Genomic DNA, 25,982 nt, shown 5'->3' with positions numbered 1-25,982 from the left:
TGGTTATTATAGGTAGAAGAGCTGGTGGGAATTCTGCCTCATTCTTATGCCCTAATTTCTGGTGTTCCCAAACTAGATTTCAGTGCTTGAAATCTTTTCTCTGTGGTCTGTTTTTGGATAACAGTTAATTCCTTTCATTTCTTTTAAGTATTACCTAATCATTCCGTAAAGAGAATTCTTGACATATGTGAAAATATGAAACTGCCTCATGTAGCATCAAACATTACTTCATTGGGTTGTTGTAGGTTTTTTTCGGGCTGTATGGCCATGGTCTAGAGGCATTCTCTCCTGACGTTTTGCCTGCACGTCTCAGGAGAGAATGCCTCTAGATCATGGCCATACAGCCCGAAAAAACCTACAACAACCCAGTGATTCTGGCCATGAAAGCCTTCGACAATACATTACTTCATTGATTACTCTGTTAGTGACCCTCTTTAGTTTTGGAAGAAAGTGGTCACCTTTCTACTTGAAATCTTTTAAAACTGATGTGTCTATTAAGTAGAGACCTGTATAGAAGGAATGTGTTCTGCTGCTCACCAGTGACCACACTCCAAAGCAGTAAACCCTAAGTATTAAGTTCTTTAATTAAACAAGCTGTGGGTGCTCATTGAACTTAACGTCTTGTAAATGTGACTGCATTTCTGTGTACGAACCTACACGATCTCTTCGATCATCCGGAGAGGCCCTGCTCGCGCTCCCGCCTCCTTCGCAGGCGCAATTGGTGGGGACGAGGGAGAGGGCCTTCTCGGTGGTGGCCCCCCAACTCTGGAACTCACTTCCCAAGGACATCAGACATGCCCCAACTCTGGTAGTCTTTAGGAGGAGCCTGAAAACGTGCCTTCCCAGAATAAGGAAAACTCTCAGCAATATGCCCTCAATATGCACTTTACCACTGATTTAGGACTGACTGCATCCCCTCATCTCTTTTTGAAAACCCTATATCAGTTATAGCCTACCTTGTTCATGCCCAGCATTATTTTTTTAATTTTAAATTATTGCATTTGGCCCGGCCATTGGTCTTTAAATGCTGCGTGTTACTGTTTATTGTTTTTTTGTTTATGTGATTTGTTTATGTGATTTATATTAATTGTATTGTATTGATTGTTTTGTTATTGCTCTTGTTATTGATGTATTGTGGACTTGGCCTCATGTAAGTCGCACCGAGTCCCTTAGGGAGATGGGACTCGGTGCCATCTCCCCAACCTTGAGCAGCGGGGTATAAATAAAGTATTACTAATAATAATAATAATAATAATAATAATAATAATAATAATAATGACTGCCCCTCTCCTTCACTGATACCAGTATGTTCTTATTTGTCCCCCCCCCCCAAGTTCTCATTTATCTTTATGTTTTCTTTGGAATTCCACTTTTACAATGTACTGTCTGTTCTGTTCCATCATCCACATCTCTTGCTTTCTCTTACCTTCATTCTAGGTTTTGTTTAAAGTCGTGTCTCACAAACATAACATCACTTCCTAGGGTGGTTCTGTGGAGCTTGTGGTCATCCCTACATGTTGTTTTCGATCAACCTTGGGCAGTGTGTCCAATAGTCAGGGATAATGGAGGTTGTAGCTCCAGATACAACTGGTGGGCTTCAGGTTCTCTTTCCATGCCCTAGGACTTGTATGTGATTTTGGGTTCTGCCAATCTGGTAACTTTATCTTCTCTTCCAGAAAAAAGGAGTGAAACATTCTGAGACCACTGTCATTGATATGTTTGTTTAAAGTGTTTGAAGTTAATGTTTTAACATTATCACTGTAAGTGCTCTTTATGGGATAAGTAACTATATACATAAGCATAAATGCTAACTGGCCAAACGTTCTGAAGCTTTATCAGTGCAAGTAGAATACAGTATGGTTATCCCTTTTCTTTGTGTGATGAAAAAAAGTCATATGCTCCCCAGCGAGAACCGAAACATCAACCTGCACCCAATAATTTAATGATATGTTTCATGTCTTGTTTGCAGAGAAATGCTTCCTGTCACAATGAGAAATCGCTTCTGTGCTATCCTAAATATAGTTGCTAGGAGAGAGGTCCTTTGTACAAAGTGGAACTGATTTCAGTGTAAATATGTTTGGGATTGCAGTTCTTTTGCATAAAGTGGAGAGTTGCTAACTTGCTGTTTGAGAAATAAAATTCTCTTGGGCACACAAAACTTAATTTATTCAGTTTCTGGTCTTTGCAGCAGAGTCGCTTTAGGGAAAAATAATAATCAAAGTGTAAAGCACATAATTAGTAGCACAGTGCTCGGCTAAGTTGGAATCTCCCTCACGTCTGCCTAGGTTTATGGATGACCCTAACAGAAGAAGAAGTACCGTATATACCCAAGTATAAGCAGACCTAAATATAAGCTGAGGCACCTAATTTTACCACAAAAAACTGAAAACTTATTTACTTGAGTATTAGCCAAGGGCGGGAAATGCTGTTAAATTTCAAAATAAAAATAGATACCAATAAACTTACATTGAGGCATCAAGTAGGTTAAATGTTTTTGAATATTTACCGTATTTCAAAGAAAAACAGTAAACTAGCTCTGTAAATGGAAAAGTAAGGTCAACAAAAACAATATGGCATCAACAATAACATAATAACAATAATAATAATAATAATAATAATAATAATAATAAAAAAATAATAGAACTTCATTTGTATCCCACCCTATCTCCCCATGGGGACTTAGGCTGGCTTCCAACATAGTGACAGGCAAACATTCAATGCCTATATAAACAATGCAGAGCTAGATATCGATCTATAATTATGTATGCATTTCCCCCTGAAACATATGCATTTCCCCCTGAAACGTTTGCAAATCCTCTCTCTATATGTGCATTTCCCTCCTGCAATATTTGCAAGCCCTATATATCTATATTCATCTCTTATCTATCTAGACATCTCTGTCTATATATATAATTATATCTATATAGGATTTGCAGAGACTTGCAAACATGTGAGAGGAAAATTCATATAAAATAATGTATACATATAGATACAGGTCTACAGATACATGAAAATCTCTCGATATCTATATGTATATAGGATTTGCAAAGATCTGCAAACATATGAGGGGAAAACTTCAGAGGGAACAAAAATGCACATGTAAAGTTAATACATTTAGATACACATTTTTTTTAAAGCCATGGAATTGGATGGGTTTGAAAGAGAGCCATACAAACAAGGAGGATATGAAATATATCTCCCTCCTTCCCTTTCTTTTGACTGGAAAAGAAAATACACTATCAAGGGAGATGAAGAGGAGAGAGAAATATATCATATATTGCAAGCAATTGCCTCCAGGCTCCACTGCCTGTCCTTGACCTTGACCCCATTATAAACCGGCTTATCTTCGAGTATGTACGATAAGCCATGAAATTGTGGGAACGGCACTCTAAAACACATGGTCTGGTCAACAAAGAAATCTTAGTTGATTTTAGCACTTCGTATGTAATACCAAATAGTGAATATTAAGGCAAATAACATTAAAACGAGTAAGTGCTTCATAGATTTAAAAAGAATGTTGCATTGTGTCTGGACAAAAATAGACAGCCAATCAAGACAAGGGAGCCCTGATATTGTGCATTCTATGAACACTCCTGCCTTAAAATAGCACAGTGCTATATGACAAAGACTTGGTTTGAACACAATGCTTGGTGGAAATATTCCACTTGAAAGGGAAGAGCTGAATGAGCACTGCTCAGGAGTTGTACTGTGGGCATTCTTGGAGTACAGCCTTGAAATAAAATTTCTGAAGACCCGTTGAATGTAATGTGCACCTCAATTTTGACAGTGTGCATTATTAAAAAATGCCTTTGCTTTTGAATGGAATATGAGGTGGTGGTGGATGCAAAAAGTATGGTGGGAAGCCACACCTCCCCGTCTGGCTTTCCCACCAGCCCTTACCCAGACACTGCTTCCACTCCCTCTTCTGTCCCTCTTCTGTTAAGATGTGCGATTCTAACATGCCGTCAAAAGTAAGGCACACTTCAGTTTCAGCAATGTCATTTATCCCTAAAAGTTGAGCATTAGAGCGTTCAGGAGGCTGGTGAAATCCTGGCTATGGAAGGAAGCATTCCCAGAGTAATGGTTGAGACCGGCTACAGAACAAAGTTATCAACCACACATACAAACTGAGTTGGACATGATTTTATCTTGGCGATTTGGCTTATTTGTAATTTTAATCGATATGTATTTTAACTCGTTATTATATGATGTTTTTAGATTGTACTATTAGCATTGAATCCTTGCTGTAAGCCGGTCTGAGTCCCTCTACAGAGGTTGAGAAGATCGGGATATAAAAGTTTTAAATAAATAAATAAATAAATTAGACTGTGAGTCTGGATTGTGTAATTTTAATGTTTTTGTTAGTTGATTTTAATTTTTATACTTCATGTTTATTTTATGATGGATTTGTCCTATTGTATTTTATGCTTTGTCATATGCTGTTTGATTTATGATTTAGCTTATTAATGTAAGGCATTGAATTTTGCCATTACTTTTTGTAAATCGCTTTGATTCCCCCCAGGGGTGAGAAAAATGGTATATAAATACTGTAAATAAATAATGAATTAGACTTGAGTAAATATGGTGTCTCAACAGGAAACATGGTGGCTCAATGAGTTAAAGCTTTGTGCTGGCTGAACTGCTGACTTGAAGTTCGGCGGTTTAAATCCGCAAGACAGAGTGAGCTCCCGTCTCTCAGCTCCATCTTCCCATTCGGGGACATGAGAGAAGCCTCCCACAGGCATCCCCTAGGCAACGTCTCTGCAGATGGCCAATTCTCTCATACCAGAAGTGACTTGAAGTTTCTCAAGTCACTACTGACATGATAAAAAAAATCAGAATGAATGATAGTTTACTCAAATAGTAAAGCAGTCAGATGAGAGGAACTGATTTATATTTTGATAGTTTTATTACAAATAGCCTCCTAAAATACACTGGATATGAATGCATCTGTATTTCACACAGTAGTTGCTTCAGCAAGAAATGCAATATGGCTGTGATGCTGCTAGGGAGTGTCATACTTTTTTGGTATGAAGTGTTCCCTGTTAGTGCTTGGAAAAGGCAGCACACAGACAAATCAAAAGCAAGATGTATGCAATGCTTCAAGAAGGAAATGTGTATCTGCCATTGAGAAATACAATGGTGAGGATTTTTTTACTCTTCCCATTACTTTTCCATAGGGAAACTTATTAACTTATTATTTAATAGCCTTTAAAGTGGAAATCTAGACTACTGTTCCATGATTTGAAGAAAGGCCAGAAATTGCTCACTTTAAGCTTCCATTTCAAAATTATATTTCATAATGCAAAGTCATTTTCATTGTAATAAAACAAATGACCCCTTAGCAGTTAGTTTCTCTAATTATAGAATCACGAATAGTGAGATGCCTTAATAGTGAGATGACTCGGATATTCTTGTAATTTAAAACATGGCTATTGTTAGACTCAGGAAGATAAAAATTGAATATGCTTTGTTCTTAATTTGGTTTGCAACAGATATATATGTAGCCTGCTTACTTTTTATTGACTAAGCTTTGTGTGAGTTCACTTTAATTATAAAACTAAATAGCCTTGAATTATTTCAGGTTTTTTTGGGGAAAGTTCCTTGTGCAATTTATGATACTTGCAAACTTTTCCCCCCTGGTATGGACTATGAAGACTTAATAAAGTTTGCGGCTTTGGAAAAAAAGGGAAAATGAAGTAGGTCTGTTCATTCAAAGAAATTTGCACATTTGAATGACTAATACTTTCTGTCTCAACAGGGTCAGCTTTCAATACTACAAGAGAAAATCGACCACTTGGAGCGCTTATTAGCAGAAAACAATGAAATAATTTCAAACATAAGAGATTCAGTGATTAATCTGAGTGAATCTGTCAAAGATGGTCAGCGTACTCCAGATGCTATAAACTTTAGTCAAGGAAACTTCTCAGAGCTATCATCTCTTGCCACTATGTACCTCTCAATTGATCCTGAGGATTGTCAGTTTGCTTCAAAAGTTGGAAGCCAATCTTCAGATGTACAGGTAAGAATCAAATAATGCATGTTTACTACTCTTCTCTTGCTGTTTTGAAAACGTATTTTATTTAACTGTATTATGTATTTGTATTCCACAATCAACTTAGGTTGGTTAGTTATCTTGTTGGTTAATCAGATTTGTTTTACTGAAGTTAGTGGAACTTCTCGGAAAACATAAGAGATGCAAATACACTGTTTTGGTTGCTTTGCATATTGCAGCCTAAACCATCTTCCTGTGCAGTTTCAAGCAGAAGTGTGTAGAAAAAAGATCTGTCTCCATTGGAAGATAGGTGGTTTATAGTACACAAATGTGGATTCATAGAACCCCTTTGGTTAACAGCAGGAGGGAAATTATTGTGCATCTCCACCTGCCAGTTAAACTTTTGACATCAGGATATCCATGAATGCTTCCATAGTGAGTGTTTATGTAGAATGACTGTAAACTGCCCTGGCTCAACTTACCTGTTTGAACGCATCTCCCTCTATGAACCATCACGGAGGTTAAAATCTTCTGGGGAGGCCCTGCTTTTGGTCTCACCACTTTCGCAGGCACGACTAGTGGGAACGAGAGACAGGGCCTTCTCAGTCGTGGCCCCTCAGCGGTGGAACTCCTTCCCTAGTGGGATTCCATGGACCTCTTCCCTCCTGTCTTTTCACAAACAAGTAAAAACTTGGCTTTGGGAGCAAGCATTTGGCTCAGCATAATTATCTGTGCAATTCAATTCGAATTGACCCTGGATTGATGAAGATGATTATTTGATTATCTGGCTTTGGATCTATGCACAATAGTCATCTAATGTTTACATATGTTTTAATGTTGTTTAAATTGTTGTTTAATTCCTTTTAATTGTTGTTGTTGCTTGAGCATGGAGTAATGACAATTATATAATCCACCTTGAGTCCCCTTTGAGGTGAGAAGGGCAGGATATAAATGTCACAAATAAATGTCACAAATAAATAAATAAAATGTGTTCAGTTTGGGTTCTTCCAGAATCCAACATGTTGCTTGTAGAAGGATCCCTTTTTCTGCCAAAAATATGCTTTGAAAGGGCACATTTGAAATTCCCAGGAAAAAAATGGGGCATAGTGCTGGACAGCAAAAGAGAGGGAAAATTGTTGTAAACGTCCTCTCCCAGCATGCTGGACTTAAATTTTACAGTTAAGTCCAGCATTGCTTTAGAATTTTTAAAGTCTAAAACCCTTTTATTAGGTCATCCAAAAAGAGCACAAAATTGTGTACAAACATCTGATATTATTATTATTATTATTATTATTATTTTATTTATATTCCACCCTATCTCCCCAAGTGGACTCATTGCGGATCATAGTACACATACATGGCAAACATTCAATGCCGTTTTGGATAGACAGGACAAAGACAGAACAGAAAGGAGGAATGTTGTGTCAACATCCAGCTTTTTGGTGCCTTGGAGGTTGTGCTCAAATCCGGCTACAGGAGAGTGCTGTCGCTCCATCCTCTAGAGATCTCTTCATCATGTAGGTTGGTGAAATATAGTGGGATAAGAAAATGGGGAGAGAAAAAATACACAAGACGTTTAATTTTAAGTGTATCATTTGCACTAGCTTTGGATAGGGAATTTCAGAGCAAGTTAGGAAAAGTAGATTTAAAAACCTGACTCTTATCCTCTCCTAGTGGAATGAAATCTGTGGATATTTTGTTGTGTTGTTATTTTTAAAAAACTTTTTTCACTCGGGTTGTTTTGATTCTTACATATTCTTTTCAGACAGACTCAACATGCATAACTGTGTTGTTGGCTCCCTTGATAAATGAGAACTCACATCTGTTTTCAGTATGTGATGTTTTGTACTTAAAACAATATTTGCTTAAAGGCTGTTGCAGAGAATATATATACCCCCCCTCCTCAGAATGAATTTCTTTGCAGTGAAGATTACCTTAAAAGTCAATTTTAAAACACTTGCCTCTACAAATCCATAAAATAACACAATCTAATCTATGCATGTATGTTTAGAAGATGAAGATAATGGATAATTAGAGAACAGAAAAATCTTAAGTTTGAGCCAGACTGTTCTTTAAATATGCTATGGAAATAGATGCCTTGGCTCTTTGAGATAACACTTTTGTAAATACAGCTTTACTAGAGGCCTGCAGCCAAGAGGTTTGCTGTTTATTTCAAATCATTATGTAAATGTCACCCTTTGTCAACTTCTGGCTCAGTGTACTTCCCTGTATCCACTGTTTTCCTCTCCCAGTTGTCTTCTTTCAAACTCCTTTATGTGACTTTTTCTTTTGAAATATTACGTGTCCCAACCAATTTTGTTCCCCTCCCTTTAATAATGGTTTCCGTTCCTGCCTTTGGTAGACCTCAGCTCATTCTAGCTATCTTTGTCTAGGTTCTTCCATCTCTGTCATTCTCCAGAATTGGAGCAACTCAAATAAATAAATAAATTTAAGCCAGTGATAATCAGGAAACATTCTGCTTGTCCCATCCCTCTGTAACCATAATGAAAACCTAGACTGAAATTCTATCTGTACCTGTACCTGTACCTGTGTAAATATGCTGGCAAAGGCCACAAAATAGACTTTTTGAAGCCAGCAACCTTCTTTTCCAGGTGAGGGACATGAAGAACTTGTCTGCATTTGTAGCACTATACAACCCAGGAATAAGTGCACTTTAATCTGTGCCTTCCAAGTTGTTCCCAACTTATGGAGCCCATAAAGCAAACATATTATGCCCTTATCCTGGTTACTGGTTGTTGAGTTTGGTTTGATATAGTTTTAATGATGTTTTTATATCCTGCTGCGGTGTTGATTGTTTTAATTGGATTGTTTATTCTATTATGTTTTAGTTGTGTTTTTAATTGGTGTATTTTGTTGTACGTTCTGGGCTTGGCCCCGCTTGTAAGCTGCCCCAAGTCCCTTCGAGAAGATGGTGGTAAGGTATAATAATAATAATAATTATATTAAAATTAATCTCTCAATGCAAATAATAATAATAATAATAATTATTATTATTATTATTATTTGCATTGAGAGATTAATTTTAATTTATTTACAATTTCTCATTGATGTTTTTGTTAGGAAGAACATTCTAGAATTGGGATTAGATTGGGTTGGATGTTTGACTTACTGTAAGTTTTAATATTTGCTTGCATTTCTTAGAATTCAATGGGCATAATTTGAGAGTATTATATTTGTATATGACTGCATGGCAGATAACTGGACTTGATGAGTCGTGTGGTCTCCTCAAGCTCTTTAGATTTTGTGATTCTATGAGAGATTGGCAGTGGGTCGGTGAAGAATCAAGCAATTAAAGGCACTAAAGGAGTAACTATTTATGCCAAGGGATCATTATTTGTTTAATATTGTAGGGAGAATTGTGAAGCCCTCCAGTCATTGTTGACTACAGCTCAATCCTTGCCAGCATAGTCAGTGGTATGGAATATTAGGAATTATAGAGTGTTTCCGAATCTAGTGTTTTTGAGCTGCAACTCCCATCAGCCTCTATTAATATGGTGAGTGATTACGGTTAGTGGGAATTGTGGCCTTTAGATGTTTTTGAGCTACACATTTGCCGGAAGGCAATCCAGTATTATCAACACAAGCAAGAATATCTCTTAGCTCACTGTGGTAAATTCTGGTTATATTGTGGCTCCATCCATACAAGGACACTAAAGACAACAGATTTCTTATGGCGGCCATGATGGCACTTTATCAGAAATGGCAGAGGATAGCAGGTGGTTATCCTGGCAACATGGTTCCAGAATCCAATCTTTTCACCATCCATTAATTTTATGTAATTTTTTGGATTGCCACAAGTCAGCAGTCAAACTTACAGGCACTTGCACCATAATCACTAAGAAAACAAAAAAAAAACACATGCAGGCTGGTTCTTCATGTCTTTTAAAAAATTCATTTACTATAGCAATATCTTTTCCACAAGCAGTCTCTAATAAGAGCTATAAAACTTTTCCAGAATAATGACATTTTTTTCAGAAAGGCATCGGACACCATTAATGTGTGTACTGCTGTCTTTTGTATTTTTTGAATTCTCTCACAGCTAGATTTTATCCTGAGTTTTTGTTGAGTCGTATTTGCCTGCTGGGTTGTCACATGGAGCTTCACACTTATTTCACTTGTCCCTATCATGCTGGAGTGAAAATTCAGGCAGTGGAACCCATACTGCTGATATTTTATTATTTTATGTGTGTGGTTGGGCATACAAATATGAATGACTACTGTAAGTCCAGCTGATGAAATGTTGAGAGAATATCAGCTGAATTAAACTGTAGAATATTCTAAAATAATAATGGCAGTTTTAAAGATATATATATATATATATATATATATATATATATATATATATATAGCAAACAATTCTTGATATATCAGACAGACGCTGAAAAAAGCTGATCTTCCTGGTTCAGCCTCCAGTTTTTTTCTGGAGGAAAAGCAAGCAATCTAACTCCAGCTCTTTTCTTTGTGAAATCCTCAAAAAAACAAAAAACAAACAAAGAAACAAAAAACCTGCTGTCTGAGCATGCTCAAATTTGCTTTCACTTGAAGAATTGTTTGGTTGGTTGCATCCTGCAAGTTGCTTCTGGTGTGAGAAAATCAGCCGTCTATGAAGACCTTGTCCAGGGGACACCCAGATGTGTTACGATCTTGCGGGGAGGCTTCTCTCATGTCATGGAGAAGAGCAAACCACAGATCACCTACTACAATGCAACCTGAGTCCTACCACATGCACAATGGAGGACCTTCTCACAGCGACACCAGAGGCACTACAAGTGGCCAGCTTCTGGTCAAAGGACATTTAATGCCAAATTTTTAAAACTTTGTTTGTGTTTTTAAATGCATTTTAACATATCTTCAACTTGCTTCTGACATGTTAAATAAATACTTAAAGAATATGCAACTAAGCAGACATTTTTGTTGTAGACATTTAAACCAGTTCTAACCTCTAGGAGTGTGGACTCAGATAACCCAATTCAAAGCAGATATTTTCTGCCTTGATATTCTGGGATATAGGACTGTGTTCTAGGTTTCTTCCTTCCTTCCTTCCTTCCTTCCTTCCTTCCTTCCTTCCTTCCTTCCTTCCTTCCTTCCTTTCGTTCATTCCAAAGTTGAAGTGTTTATCTGTGAGTGTGATGAGTAATAATATTTCATTCTACGTGTTTAGCAGGGTGGCTCCTTGTATTTAGCAAGAGGTAGCCTGTGTGTATGTTTAGGGTTTAAATAAATTGTTAGATAAGAACCATCCCTCTTGAATCCACATACCTAGACATAACCCTTGTTGAATTCATTGAGACTTACTCAAGAGTAAACATAATAGAGTTGCTGTGATGCGAGTTTCTAAGTAGTGCTCCCCTTCCCTCGTCACCCTCTTTTACCTTCATCTTCCTCCTCTTCGTCACTGCCTGGGCCTCTTGCTGCCGCTTGGGCCCTGCGATAGAGGAGGCGACGGAGGTGTTGCAGGGCCCAAACAATGGCAAGATGTTGCAGGGCCCAAACAACAGCATGCTCCCCTCGCCTTCTTTACTTTCCTCCACCTGGTCACCGCTGGGGCCTTTTTGCTGCCAATTGGCAGCAAGAAGCCCCGGTGGCGACCAGGAAGTGGAAGAAGAACGTAAAAAGGGTGAGAGGGGAGGAAGAGCCCTCTTTACCTCCCTCCTCCTGGTCCCAAAACTCGCAAAACAGCGAGTCCACAGTAAGTGAACCGCGAAGTAGTGAGGGAACACTATATATGCACAAACGTGATCATTTTCTCCATAATAATATATCATAGAACAATTCTCCACTCTGCTTCTTGAGGAATTCTACCAATTCAAGTCATGCTAGGTTATCAATCAGATTTTTTTTTTTTTTGCCCTTTAATGGTTGGGCAGATCAATGTGGTTAAAAATAAGCGGAACATTTGTCCATGAGGAGTCAAGAGTTGAGCCATTCCCTTGATTACAACCAGCTGCTGTTATGCTTATTTTCTCGTCATTCTCTCTTTGTCATCCAATGGCAAAGGGATTTGCATTTTGCTAATTTCCCTTCATAATTTCCTCCTCCGTGTGTGTGTGTGTGTGTGTGTGTGTGTGTGTGTGTTTTGGTTTGATTATAAGCCATTGTTTGAAAACTGTGGATTGCCTGGACTGCTGTGGCAAAAATGCTGCATAGAAGTGTATATGTAAACAAGGAAATGTGATAAGTTCATATTTGAGAAAGAATGCTCCATTAATCTTTCCTGCTACTGAAATACTTGAGATCTGATGCAATTGTTTCAGTTGTCCAAACTCACAGTTGTTTGTATTCAGTGCCGTTTCTGAGTAGTCTTATATTGACAGAATAAATATACCCATGTGTTGATGATAACAGTAAGACTAAGTTAAGTCATAGGAATGTTTACATATAAACTACAGTATGTGTCGAGGGTGCTTTGAATGCGATTTTTCTGCTTCTTGGCAGAGGGTTGGACTGGATGGCCCAAGAGTTCTCTTCTAACTCTATGATTCTATACAGGCAGCCCCCAAGTTATGAACAAAATTGGTTCTGTAGGTTTGTCCTTAAGTTGAATTTGTAAGTTGGAACAGGTATATTTATATATAGCTTTGGATAGCATAGGGAAGGGTTAACACCCCTGTGGTGTTTGTTTTGCTGTTTGTGCCCCTGTTCAGAAGATTTACAATTATGTCCCTGTCATAATTGGATTTTGAAAAAAATTGGCTTGTTTTGCAAACACAGATTGGTGATAAAGCTTCAGTGGAGACACCTTTTCCCCATGATAATTCTTTCAGGAGTGAATTTCCTTTCTGAGAGTCAGATTTCTCTCACTTCTTGTTGTCTCATGCCTGTTCTTAACTATGAGTCATTTGTAAGTTGGATGTTTGTAACTTGAGGACTGAATATATAGAAAGTAAATATTCATAATCCCCAGTGGCGCTGTGGGTTAAACCACTGAGCTTGCTGATCAAAAGGTCACAGCATGAGCTCCTGCTGTTAGCCCCAGCTTCTGCTAATCTAACAGTTCGAAAACATGCAAATGTGAGTAGCTCAATAGGTACCGCTGCAGTGGGAAGATAATAGCGCTCCAGGCAGTCATGCCAGCCACATGACCTTGGAGGTGTCTACGGACAACGCTGGCTCTTTGGCTTAGAAATGGAGATGAGCACCAACCCTCAGAGTCGGACATGACTGGATTTAATGTCAGGGAAAAACCTTTACCTTTATTCTAAACATTCATATTGTAGATCATATCTCATATGGACAAAGCTCACATGTTTTGCTAATTAAAGTCTTTGCAAATACCAAATAAAATATGTAGCCAGAATTTCTAGGTGAGGTTATACCTGATGGGTTGTTTTAATTTTTTTGTAAATAACAGTGATAACAGTCACACTTTTGAAATTGCAAACCTGTGCAGTTCAGACATTTCTGTGTACGATATTGTAGCCTGTTTTTTTTATCCACTTTAGATGCTTGATGTCTACAACATTCTCCCTTTTGATAATCCTGATGGTGGAGTTTGGAAACAAGGGTTTGATATCACTTATGATGAACATGAGTGGGATAGTGAACCTCTACAAGTTTTTGTTGTGCCTCACTCACACAATGATCCAGGTAATCATAATTCCAATTTTAATTTTCAAAGAATTATGTGCATGACAATTGTACCTGCACCCTCTGTGCTCTTAAGATGATGGCTCAAGTAAATTGCCATCTAAATTTTATGAAATGGCATGTGCCAATCTCCATGTGGTTCTACAGTTTCTGTTTCTCCTTAAGCAATTATTCATTTGATTTAATGGACATCAGACTTTGCTTCACATATTATACAATCATCAGGTACATACCTGATGGGCAGAAGTAATCTATAGCACACGTTTGAATTTTTTTTTAGTACTGATGGTCTTGTTTAACTCTTACTGGGAAATTAAAGTTGTCTTGGGAATCATATGGCATACATACATAAATGGGATTCTGATAGACACATTTGTTGTGACCTATGAAGTGTTCCTAACAATATGGGTTTGTTGTGATATGACTGTCCTAAATTTACATTTACATATACAGTAATAGTTACATATACATAGATACTACTGAGCTGGGAAACATAGGTATTTTTAGAAGCATGCTGCCATGATGTCAAAGGAGGAAAAGTAGCTTACTGAAAACTTTAGTGCAAAGATAATATTGCTTTATTTTGCTATACTTTTTCATAAACACTCATTTAGTACACTAGCAGTCATAAATATAAAGACTGACAGAAGTAGGGAATTGCAGCTTACATTTCAATACAATTTCAAATCTACAAATATGTGAAACATTACAATAGAATTAAATATCATTGCTATTCTTTAAAGCAGGCATGGGCCAGCTTGGGCCCTCCTTGTGTTATGGACTTTAACTCCCGCAATTCCTAATAGCCAATAGTGTAGTAGTTCTCAACCTTCCTAATGCCACAATCCCTTAATACAGTTCCTTGTGTTGTGGTGACACCCAACTATAACATTATTTTTGCTGCTTCTTTATAACTGTAATTTTTCTACTGTTATGAATCGTCATGTAAATCTCTGATATGCAGGATGTATATCCAACCTCCTGCCATAAGGGAAAAGCACAATCAAGGCACTTCTGTCAGGTGGCCAATCAGCCTTTGCAGGCTGAACATCGTGTTGTTCTCGCTGCTGCTTTGGAAGAGGAGGAAGAGGAGGACAGTGGGTCCCTCTTCCACCCGCCCACCAGCCACCAGGAGCAGCAGAAGCAGCATTGTTGGAGACGCAGCAGCAGCAGCCTTCCTCCTCTGGGCTGCCCACCGGCCTTCTTCTCCTCCTCCCTCCTCCCTCCTCTCCTTCTTCCTGAAAGCTGCCTTGGTGGTGGTGGTAGCACCGGAGAAAGAAAGAGGGAGGGGGGTTGGGAAAGGAGGAGGGAGAAAAGAAAGGGATTTAAAAAGGAGAGGAGCATGCCGGATGGAAAGGCTGGAAGGAGAAGTTTGAGAGAGGGTCATTGGGCTGAGGGTGAGCTCTTACTCCCTTTTCCTTGGAAGGGAGTTTGTCCTGGGATCAGAAGCCTTTCAGTCCCAAGTCAGGGGAGGTGGAGAGGGGGCTGGAGGAGGATTTGGGACGCTTTCCCTCTCTCCTGCGCACAGCTCCCCTTGAGCAGTTTAGTTCCAGGGTTTGGGAGAAGCATTGGTTGGAAAGTTTGGTGGCTCATTTTGGTGCGCGTGTGTGACAGAGAGAGAGAGAGATGCAGAGAAGGAAGCTGTGTGTGTGTGCGTGCGCACACGTGCTTTGGCAGGGCGCCAGGCTTCAGACAGTGCTGGTCCTTTCCTTTTTCTGCCGTGGCCGTGTGGCGCCTTCCCGCCTCTTTGATGGCTGGGCGCGCAAACTGTCACGTAAAAAGCCCCTTTAATTAACAAACTCCTTTCATGTGACATCACCTGTGCGCCCACCCGCCAAACAGGCAGGAAGGTGCCTCCCGCCTGCCCTGTGCAGGGCCCAGCTATGGCCACGCCCCTGCTGAGGGGCAGCCCGTTGGGGCGCGGTGGCCCAGTGCATCCAGGGGCCAGATAAATGCCCCTGGATACGCTGGGCCACCGCGCCCCAACGGGCTGCCCCTCAGCAGGGGGACCCCTGCTCTAAGCTTTCAGGACCCCTGCTCTAAGTTTTCAGTTTTTCTCCACATATGATTAAGTCCCTGGGCTTAGAATCAGCAATGTATAAGCAGTGACACAGCCCACTGTGAGATACTGCTTTATTTAATTCCTAGAGAGTTGTAGAAGATAAATGACGCTAAATCTGCAGTCATGTATCCAAAGCAAGAAGATTGCGAATGTTCCGAGGACAATTGCAGTCATCGTGTGACTGGGCTATCCCACTGAATGGGATGGTGGTGTTCCACATAGGTTTTATTTGAGACTGCCAAATAACAGATTACAAAGACAAACAAAGACGTCTCTCCTGGTGAACAAGGTGGTGAAGTCATTTGACAGGAAAATCTCTGGCCATGGGGCTAGGCAACGATCAGAAAGAGAGGAATCCATTGTTTGAAATTTAGATATGGACCTGCCCATGTTCAGCCCAATGGGTAAAGAGTGAGGAAGCAAGTATACATTGGATGCCCAAATTTCTAGGGCAGTTCATATAAAGGGGTGACTACTTTAATTCAAATGATTGAATCAGAGTTAGCTGACGAAGCATTAAAATGAGAGACGTTTGGAGAAAGGTACAACTCATATCACAAGGAAAGTTTGATTGATAGATTAACCTATTGCTCTTTCTTGTGAGGATGCTTCAGTATGGGACCATGTTTCCCATCGCGATCGACCACTTTAAAGGTATTCTCATGGGCTCCTCGACTAGGCTGTCAGCTTGGTGATGAAAGCATTTGCATGTACCTAGAATTCCCTAGCTTTGCATTATCAAGTTGTGTTGGGGAAGTACTATTTTGTGAACTATAATTACAATAAAGTTATGTATCCTAGTTTCCTAACATCAGAATCCTGTTCCTCTAGTTCGCAAGAGATCTTGCATGTTAGACACAGTGCTGGGGAGGACTTTATTGCAGAAATACATCCAGATTTCATGTGGCAGAAAAACATTGTGGCTGTGTTTTTCGGTAACATGATTGTACAGATAGATCTGAGCAGGAGAAACTGGATGTCACAATGAGTAAACAGACCTTGACACTGAAATTGGTCTTATATACGGTAGGTTTTATTACCCAAATTTCCTAAATTGTAAAACAAAGCTGAGGAGTAAGTACATTCAGTCCTGAGGCTCAAAACATCAAAAACTATTCTAAATAGTCCTTGAGTTAATGTGTCATAGAGCATTTTGATTTATTGGAAGATAAAGACCCCAACAGACTGTGAAAGGTTGAAAGTCTAACTTTGCTTGGGAAAACACTGGAAGGGAGTTGCATGGGGAAATAGTTTCTTTACATAAACATTCTTTGTAGTGGAAAGAAGCCTATGTAAATAACAGATCTATTCAAAAGCTCTTTGGGGCTGGATAGAGGTCTGATATAGAGATTTGGCAGTGTTCTACCATGCCTCTTAAAAAGTTTTGCAAGACTTTTTTTTACATGAAGAAGTGGTGAAAACATTTCAGCAATGCAATGTTATTGAATTTTTTGTTTTTTGTTTCTTGAAGCAAAAACCTACTCGATCCTCCAATGCCCCTGGAAGATTGATTTACACCCCCCCCTCCCGCCCGCCCATCACCACACAAACAAATGCAAGAAAATCTGACAGTATGACTCACTTTGTGTCCTCCTATCCCCAAACCCTACAGAAATTGACTAGATGATTCCTGGAACTTGAAGGGATTCAACTTCACTTTCAGTCATGTTAAGTGTGGCTCTTATGGAAAGGGAAATGGTCCCTGCCACTGTCACAGTTGTCTATCTCTGTTCTAGAGAATCCCAGAATGCTCCATAATGATGCTGCATCTGAGGCAGAGTGGCCACCAGGATGTGTTTCCTGAACCACCACTAGAGAATAGCAACCTTCTCTCCATAGATATGTGCTCAATGTATATAAGTTAATTAAGAGAATGAAGTTCATTTGTATCCACTTGTTGCTCATTTAGTAATTTAAGGCAGTTGAGGCAAATTAAGTCCTCTCGGGTTCATAATCTTTCACACTATATGATTTCAGAAAATTAATGTTTTATACCACAATTTTTGCATTAGAGTCGTTTAAAAACATCTTAAGATACATACTAAATATCTATTTGTATTCTCACAGTTTTGATCTGCAAATCTGTCATAGAATAAGCCAGTTAATGCAAATGTTATGTTAGTTGTTTCTGGGAAATTTGAATGAAATGTATTCTATTTAATTTGGTTAATATATGCTATTTGTTGTTTTCATCAGGTTGGCTAAAGACATTTGATGACTACTTCAGAGATCAGACACAACATATTCTTAATAATATGGTTATAAAACTACAAGAAGATAAGAGAAGGAAATTTATGTGGTCTGAAATTTCGTATTTTTCAAAGTGGTGGGATGGAATAGATAGTCAAAAAAAGGATGCTGTGAAAAGGTCTGAATATTTATTTCCTTATTGCATGCATATTTCCTCATTGTCTTTAAATGAACAGAAAGCTGTAAAGATGCTTTTAAACTATATCAGTATTCACAATAGTTGCATTCAATATTAGTACTTTCATAAATTGTAGTGTTTGAATGCATAGCTAAATGTAGACTTAATTTCTTAAATATAGTTTCATGACATTTCTTTTAATGTTACACTGTTCCTGTTAAGCTACAAATCTGTGTAAGTATGAAGACTTAAAGCAAGAGTTTGAAGTGGTGTGTTGAAGATGTTTTATGTTATTATGTTTTAAGTGTGTTTTTAGCTGGTAAACTCTGGGCTTGGTCCCAGATGTAATCCACCCCGAGTCCCTTCGGGGAGATGGTGGCAGGGTATAAAAATAAAGTAGTAGTAGTAGTAGTAGTAGTAGTAGTAGTTGTGGTTGTTGTTAAAGGGAAAATACAATGTCAATACTGTTACTCCCACCCCAAACATCTCACTGACAACCTACAGTTACTGCAGTAATATAGCTAATTTAAAACTCAAACATTGGTGTTGGCATACTCCAGACCTTTGTTCTTTCATCATAGTGTTATCTCATCATAGTTAAGATAATTAAATTCACATTTCCTGATGGATCGTTAGCTAATCATGTTCCTATTTACATTTAAAGAGTGGTTGGTTGTATTATTGTCAAAGGTCTAACAGTTACAGCTGTGCTCAACCTACCAAAAGTAGGCAGAAGCTCACTGTTCATCATTTCAAGTGATAATACTAAACCTTTCTATTTCTATTCTTATTCTGCATCAATATATTTTTATCCTAAGTACCTTAGCTATAGTGTTTACTTGCATTAATATTTCACATGTTTGCCATTAATTTATGTGGCCTTTATTAGATAGCTTTTTAAAAATAACTAGGATGGTGTCACCTATCTTAGAGCAGGCCCTCTAGATACTATTAGAACTGCATTACCCTACATGAATGTTTCTAGACCTGAAAGAAAAACTACATTGAAGCCCACAAACCTGTACTCTGCTATTTGTTTGGAAGCTTATGGGAAAAAGTGTAGCCTCTTTTAGCACAAGCAGTGAAAGAAGGGAAAAGCTTGCTCAGACAGGTCTACATGGTTGCTTTGCATGTCCGAAGAAGAAAAATGATGTATAAACCTAGCACCTTACCCTTTATTTTTGTCTGGCTGCATAAATCCAGGTGTCAGTGGGATATTACCAACAAATAGACCACACAATCCAAATATAAATTGCAAATAATTTGTAGGAGGTCTCTTACTATCATATTGAGGTTTAGAACAGATTAATAGTGGTCCTCAACCTGTGGGTCGCCAGATGTTTTGGCCTTCAACTCCCAGAAATCCTAGCACCTGATAAACTGGCTGGGATTTCTGGGAGTTGTAGGCCAAAACGCTTGGGGACCCACAGGTTGAGAACCATTGAGATAGATGCTTATGCCTGTTCCAAAATTGAAGACACCCTCTCTTTTCTCTTCAGTGTATTCAGAGAACACACACAAATAGGGTGATGCAGATAAACAACTTATGTACATTTTGAAATATGGGGCGGTTCTTATTTTCACTGATTTCAAAATAATACAGTCATCATAAATATGTGCATCTATATTGTGGAAAATAAATTAGGAGTTAAAGGTGTTTTGTATTTGGCTTAAAACTATATGCATAGCTATTCTCACTGAATTATTATCAGTCTTTATAGTGGGTTGTTTTACTAGGAGTAGCCTAGTTAAAACCAGTGGATTACTCAGGACTAATTTAAAATTGGGTAGAAGCAGTTCAGTTTATTTCTAGTTGAAACTAGAAAGTATGTTTAGGGATTGAATGAATTTGGGCTAAATGTCTCCAATGTTAACTAAATGATTTCTTACAGATTTTAGATAATCTTGTATATCTCAAAATAATGTTATGATTAGAGATTAAATATGTCTCTCGTGTTCCAAGTACATTTGTCAATTTTTATCCACACAATATGTGTATGTCTGACTGAGAGTGATAGTTACATGCATGAATAAAAGTTCAGTATACATATTTTTCAGATTAATTGAAGATGGCCAGTTTGAAATCGTGACTGGGGGATGGGTCATGCCTGATGAAGCTTCACCCCATTATTTTTCTTTAATTGACCAGATGATAGAAGGACACCAGTGGCTAGAGAAGGCACTAGGTTGGTTCCATGGAAATTTTATCTCGGGATTTCAGTTTTATTACTGTTTCTGTTTCATTAACAGGAGGTTAGGAGATGAGTTATCTGTCACTAAATTCCTTTCATTTACATATTACCAGATCAGCATTTACAGCTTGTGCAGGAGTTGAAAGTCACATAACTTAATTTATATAACAGTTATTTGGTATCAAAGTTTTAAATGGCAAAGTATGATTTCCCGGATCTGTAGTGGAAACTGATGGCAGCCTAAAAACACTCAGAAAACTTGGATAAATCTAAAACTAACATAGGTTAATTATCCCTTGAATTCTGGAAAAAATTTTTTTCAGATTTTGGAATATTAGCAGTCACAGAATGAGATGTTGAAAGTGGGACACAAGTCTAAATACAAAATTAATTTATATTTCATTTGTACCTTATACATATAGATTGAAGGTACACTTTACAAAATAAAAATTTGTTATAATTTTGTATATGAAAGAAAGTTTGTGTACATTAAACCATCAGAAAGCACAGGTCTCACTATCTCAGCCACCCGTGTGTACAATTTTGGATTATGGAGCATTTCAGATATTTGAATAAGGGATACTCAACTTGCTATAGATAAGAATAAGTAATACAGTTACTTCTCTCTGAGTTCTTTTTGGCAGCAGCAATAATTTTAAGTGTTTCCCTTGAGGTGAAAGATTAAGAACATCTATATCCATTCTCACCTAGCTGCTAACATCTACTCTGTTAACTTGCGGTTCACCATCTCCCCTTCCAACCATTTATCCCAAATTTAGAGCCTTTAAAGAGATTTTAAGGATTTAATATGTTTTTGATTATGTGTATTGTGTCACATATGGTTTTCTTAAGTTGTTTTAATAATATATTGAGTTTTTTTTTAATTGTTTGTATATAATTGATGGCATTGAATGTTTGCCATTGCGTATTTGTTGTGAGCTGCCCTGAGTCCCTTTGGGAGATAGGGCGGGCTATAAATAAAGTTTCATTTTATTTCATTGTACTCATCTATACTCATATTTATATAATCAATAATTATTTTCTAATAAGAATAACTCCAGTGGCACAGTAGGGTTAAACCCATGTGCCAGCAGGACTGCTGACCGAAAGGCCAGCGGTTTGAATCCAGGCAACGGGATGCGCTCCCATCTGTCAGCTCCAGCTTCCCTTGCGGGGACATGAGAGAAGCCTCCCACAGGATGGTAAAACATCCTGGCATCCCCTGGGCAACGTCCTTGCAGGCAGCCAATTCTCTCACCCCAAAAGCGACTTGCAGTTCTCAAGTCGCTCCTGACACACACACACACAAAATAATAATTAAAGTTGGCTTTAGTAAACATGGTTTAAGGCTTTGAACTATTGATGGCTAACACATGTGCAGATACAATGTCACAGAATAATTGGATTAAAAAAGAATTAGCATCTGGAAGTGACGTCAATCGCTTAATAATGATTAGGAAGCTATAGACTGAATATTCCCATATGCGTTCCCATTAAAATTTGAATATAAATCCACGTAGAAAGCTTCTTCAAATAAAGCCTACTTTAAATACGCAGGAATGGACTAAATTCTTTAACTGGTTCTAACCAGAGTAAATCCTGCATATCTTAAGTAACTCAACATTTATGTAAACCCCATTGATTCAGCAGGCTTACTCTAATTGGGAATTAACAATAGAATTAGATCAGTATACTATTTTGAGTGTTACATAGCATATAAGAGATGAGAGATACATATAGTCTGTTCTTTAATAGAAGTAGTCTGTTTTATAAACTAGATTTGGTTTTATTCCTTACATATCCTCTGATGGGAGGGGTAATACATTCAAATAGTCAAATCATATTAAACCAGGGTGGTATAGTAGTTTGAGCATTGAACTAGGTACCAGGAAGCCAGAGTTCATTCCCTGCTCAGCTTTGGAAACCCACTGGATGAGCTCAGCTTTACAAGACAGCAATGGCAAAACTCATAGAATCATAGAATCATAGAATCAAAGAGTTGGAAGAGACCTCATGGGCCATCCAGTCCAACCCCCTGCCAAGAAGCAGGAATATTGCATTCAAATCACCCCTGACAAATGGCCATCCAGCCTCTGCTTAAAAGCTTCCAAAGAAGGAGCCTCCACCACACTCCGGGGCAGAGAGTTCCACTGCTGAACGGCTCTCACAGTCAGGAAGTTCTTCAGACCCTTGTTCTCCAGACCCTTGATCTCCAGACCCTACTCCTGAGAATAAACTTTGCTAAGAAAACCTTATGATAGGATTGCCATAAATCATTTTTGATTTGAAGGCACATAGCAACAGTCAAATCACAAAGATTATGGATGTCCAGGTAATTTACAGTTTTCTTCTGTGCATGCCTCACTCAGAACAAAATCCTACTGAGTACAATGGGATTTGCTTTCAGTTTAAATGGGCACAGAAGTGTAGCCCTTTAAAACTTTATTAAATAATTTAAAATCCTTCCCCCTCCACAAGATCTGTTTTGAGTTTTGGATGTTAACTTGCAAGAAAAGATGTTTTCTAATTGCATGGTGTGAAATTAAGATGCTTTCCTTTTATATTTTCTTTTATCAGGAGTAACCCCAAAATCTGGCTGGGCAGTTGATCCCTTTGGGCATTCACCAACCATGGCTTATCTTTTGAAACGTTCTGGATTTTCCAATATGCTCATACAGAGAATTCATTATTCAGTTAAAAAGCACTTTGCAGCCCAGAAATCACTAGAATTTTTTTGGAGACAGAATTGGGGTATGTATTACTCTTTACATGACTATATATTAAGAAATGTTGTAATAACAGTGTTTTCTAGCTATTATTTTGCTTCGACCAGAATATTTAAGATATAACATGATTCTTCTATGCTCCTGTCTTCCAAATTAATTTGTAACTTCAAATTGATTTGTAGAAATTATGCACATATCACACATGCAGTCAATTAGATTTGTCACTGTGACATACACTAATACATTTCATTTATGTACAGAGCTCTTCAATGATTTTGCTAAAACAAACTATCAGAGAGGAAAATACAAATCAAGAATGTGCTACATGTACACAACTTTTGAAGCCTTTAAACCCCCCCCCCCCCCATGACCTTTTATTTAAAATGTAAATTTCACTGTATTTTCCCCAAGTACCTCCATTTTTCTCAGCAGTCCCTCTTGAAATGGCAACGGAAAGTGACATAGTGTTACTACCTGTCACCATGTTGAGAAGGCCTGCTGAGGAGTATTTAGGTATACTGGAGAGAGACTATGGTCTATGATGAGCCACACACATCTCTGAACGCACCTCCCCCTATGAACCACCTCAGAGATTAAGATCGTCAGGGGAGGCCCTGCTCTTGGTTCTACTTCCTTTGTAGGCGCAACTGGTGGGGACGAGAGACAGGGCCTTTTCAGTTGTGTCCCCTCCCTCCCCAGTGATATTAGATCAGCCCCCTCCCTTGTGGCCCTTCTTACCTCTCCGAACGCATCTCCTCCTATGAACCGGCTAGGACACTAAGATCATCTGGGGAGGCCCTGCTCTCTGTCCCGCCTGCATCACAGGCGCGCTTGGTGGGGACGAGAGATAGGGCCTTCTCAGTGGTGGCCCCTCGGCTGTGGAATGCCCTGCCTGCAGATATCAGATTGGCCCCCTCCCTGCTGGCGTTTCGGAGGAAAGTGAAGACCTGGCTGTTCGAACAAGCATTTGATTAAACAGTGTAATTGAACATAGGAATACGGAATAATGGATGATGAGACTGGATTCTGATTTTACTGTTGAGGCGCTAATGATTGTTATACGGATGTTTAATGATTTATGTTACAATTGTTTTTAATTGCTCTATACTTGTCTTGTGATGTTTTGTATTGATGTTGTTCACCGCTTTGAGTCGCCTGAGGGCTGAGAAAAGCGGTATATAAATAAAGTAAGTAAATAAATAAATAATTCATCATCATCATCATCATCATCATCACTTTATTTCTTAATTAGTCGCTCTCCACCAAAGTGCTCCAAGCGACTTACAATTTAAAATAGATTATACACAATATAAAACATTCAATATAAAAACATTCAACATAAAAACATTCAACATAAAAACATTCAGCAGTGACTATGGCAAAATTTGATCCCATTACTTAAATGCACAACCAAACAGCCAAGTATTGAGCGCCTTTACAAAAGGTCGCAACTCCGACATTGCTCTAATATATGGAGGCAATGAGTTCCACAGAATTGGAGCATAGATCGAAAAAGCTATGTGGCCTTCCGGAGGAAAGTGAAAATGTGGCTTTGGCATCAAGTCTTAAGAGAAGTGCAATAGAATAATATGGAATATGTACAATAACTATTGGAATGGCTCTGGATTACGATTGTGAATGACATGGTTTAATAGTGGTTGTGATGTTTTTAAATGTTTTAATGTGCATTAATTTTAATCTTAATTTAAATGTTTATTTTAGTTCTGTGTTTTAAAGGCATTGTGTAAAGCCGTTTTGAGTCCCCATCGGGGTTGAGAAGGGTGGGGTATAAATATGGTAAATAAATAAATTGGTGAAGACATAATTGACCCCTGACCATCATGCAGTTGCCCAGCACAGTTTAAGCCCTTGGTTTTTTAAAAATAGATCTTCACAGGGTAAAGTTTTCATGTTAGAAATATATGGTGCAGTTGATAAATACACTGGGCCCTCTCAATTTTCTGAGATTAAGTCCACAGCACTCCCATAAAAGTTGAAAACTACACATTAAAATAGCTGTCTTATGTGAGAGAACATATCGAATAACCATATCTGCAAAATTCAAACATGTTGTACCAATTATAATTTAGGTGTTATAAAAGTTTGAAGTGATTGCTTGATTTCTTTTATGGTATACAGTGTTCCCTCACTTATCACAGGGGTTACGTTCCAGCAACCTCTGTGATAAGTGAAAAACTGTGAAGTAGGGAATTATGGGAGTTGAAGTCCAAAACCCTCGGAGACAGCACCAGCGTGGTGGGGTGGTGGGCCTTACAGGTCAGGCAAGAGCAGGGTCTGGTGCAGGCCCTTGCTGCCTCCCTTGCTGTGGGATTTGGTTCAGGCCCCACCGCCTCTGATAGGAAAGAGGAAAAGGCGAGGCCTTCCCCCTTTCCTATCGGATGCAGCACTGACGTGGTGGGGCCTGCACCAGACTCCGTGGTGGGGGAGGTGGTGGGCCTGTAAGAGACCCTGCCCTTGCCTGGCCTGCAAAGCCCGTCGCTCCTTCTTTGCCAGGCCCAGCCTGAAGTGTTGAGCAGCGGAGGGACAAAGAAGAGGATGTGCCGCTGAGGACCTCTTCGGCAGTGGCCTCCTCTTCCTCACCACCTCCGCTGCTCCCCGCCTCGGAGGTCCCTTCCATTCTGGGCTGGGTGCCCAAGCTTGGCGTCCAGCCTGGCGAGGAAGGAGCATCGAGCAGTGGAGGGATGAAAAAGAGGATGCCGCCACCAAGGCCCTCTTCAGAGGTGGCCTCCTCTTCCTCACCACCTCCGCTGCTCCCCACCTCGGAGGTACCTTCCATGCCAGGCTGGGTGCCCAAGTCTGGTTCCCAGCCTGGCAAGGAAGGAGCGTGGAGCAATGGAGGGATGAAGAAGAGGATGCTGCCGCTGAGGCCCTCTTCGATGGCAGCCTCCTCGCCACCTCTGCTCCTCCCCGCCTCAGAAGCCCCTTATTCGCCAAGATGGGGGCCCTTGGGCCCCCAGCCTGGCAAGGAAGGAATGGGGAGCAGCTATACAGTGTTCCCTCGCTGCTCCGT

General features: G+C 39.1%; 1 protein-coding gene across 1 annotated transcript in view; it reads left to right on the top strand.

Annotated features, from left to right (window-relative positions):
- The window catches only part of MAN2A1 (mannosidase alpha class 2A member 1), a 93,215-nt gene that overhangs the window by 21,515 nt on the left and 45,718 nt on the right, over positions 1-25,982 (top strand). Inside the window, exons 2-6 of the mRNA XM_060761887.2 lie at positions 5,762-6,022; positions 13,459-13,603; positions 17,862-18,033; positions 20,092-20,219; positions 22,803-22,976. Of these exons, the coding sequence (XP_060617870.2) occupies positions 5,762-6,022; positions 13,459-13,603; positions 17,862-18,033; positions 20,092-20,219; positions 22,803-22,976 (880 nt within the window). The remainder of the gene's footprint in view (positions 1-5,761; positions 6,023-13,458; positions 13,604-17,861; positions 18,034-20,091; positions 20,220-22,802; positions 22,977-25,982) is intronic.

This window comes from Anolis sagrei, chromosome 2 (assembly GCF_037176765.1).
Source record: "Anolis sagrei isolate rAnoSag1 chromosome 2, rAnoSag1.mat, whole genome shotgun sequence".
In the NCBI taxonomy this organism is placed as follows: Eukaryota; Metazoa; Chordata; class Lepidosauria; order Squamata; family Dactyloidae; genus Anolis; species Anolis sagrei.
This window is presented reverse-complemented; position numbering and strand designations above follow the sequence as displayed.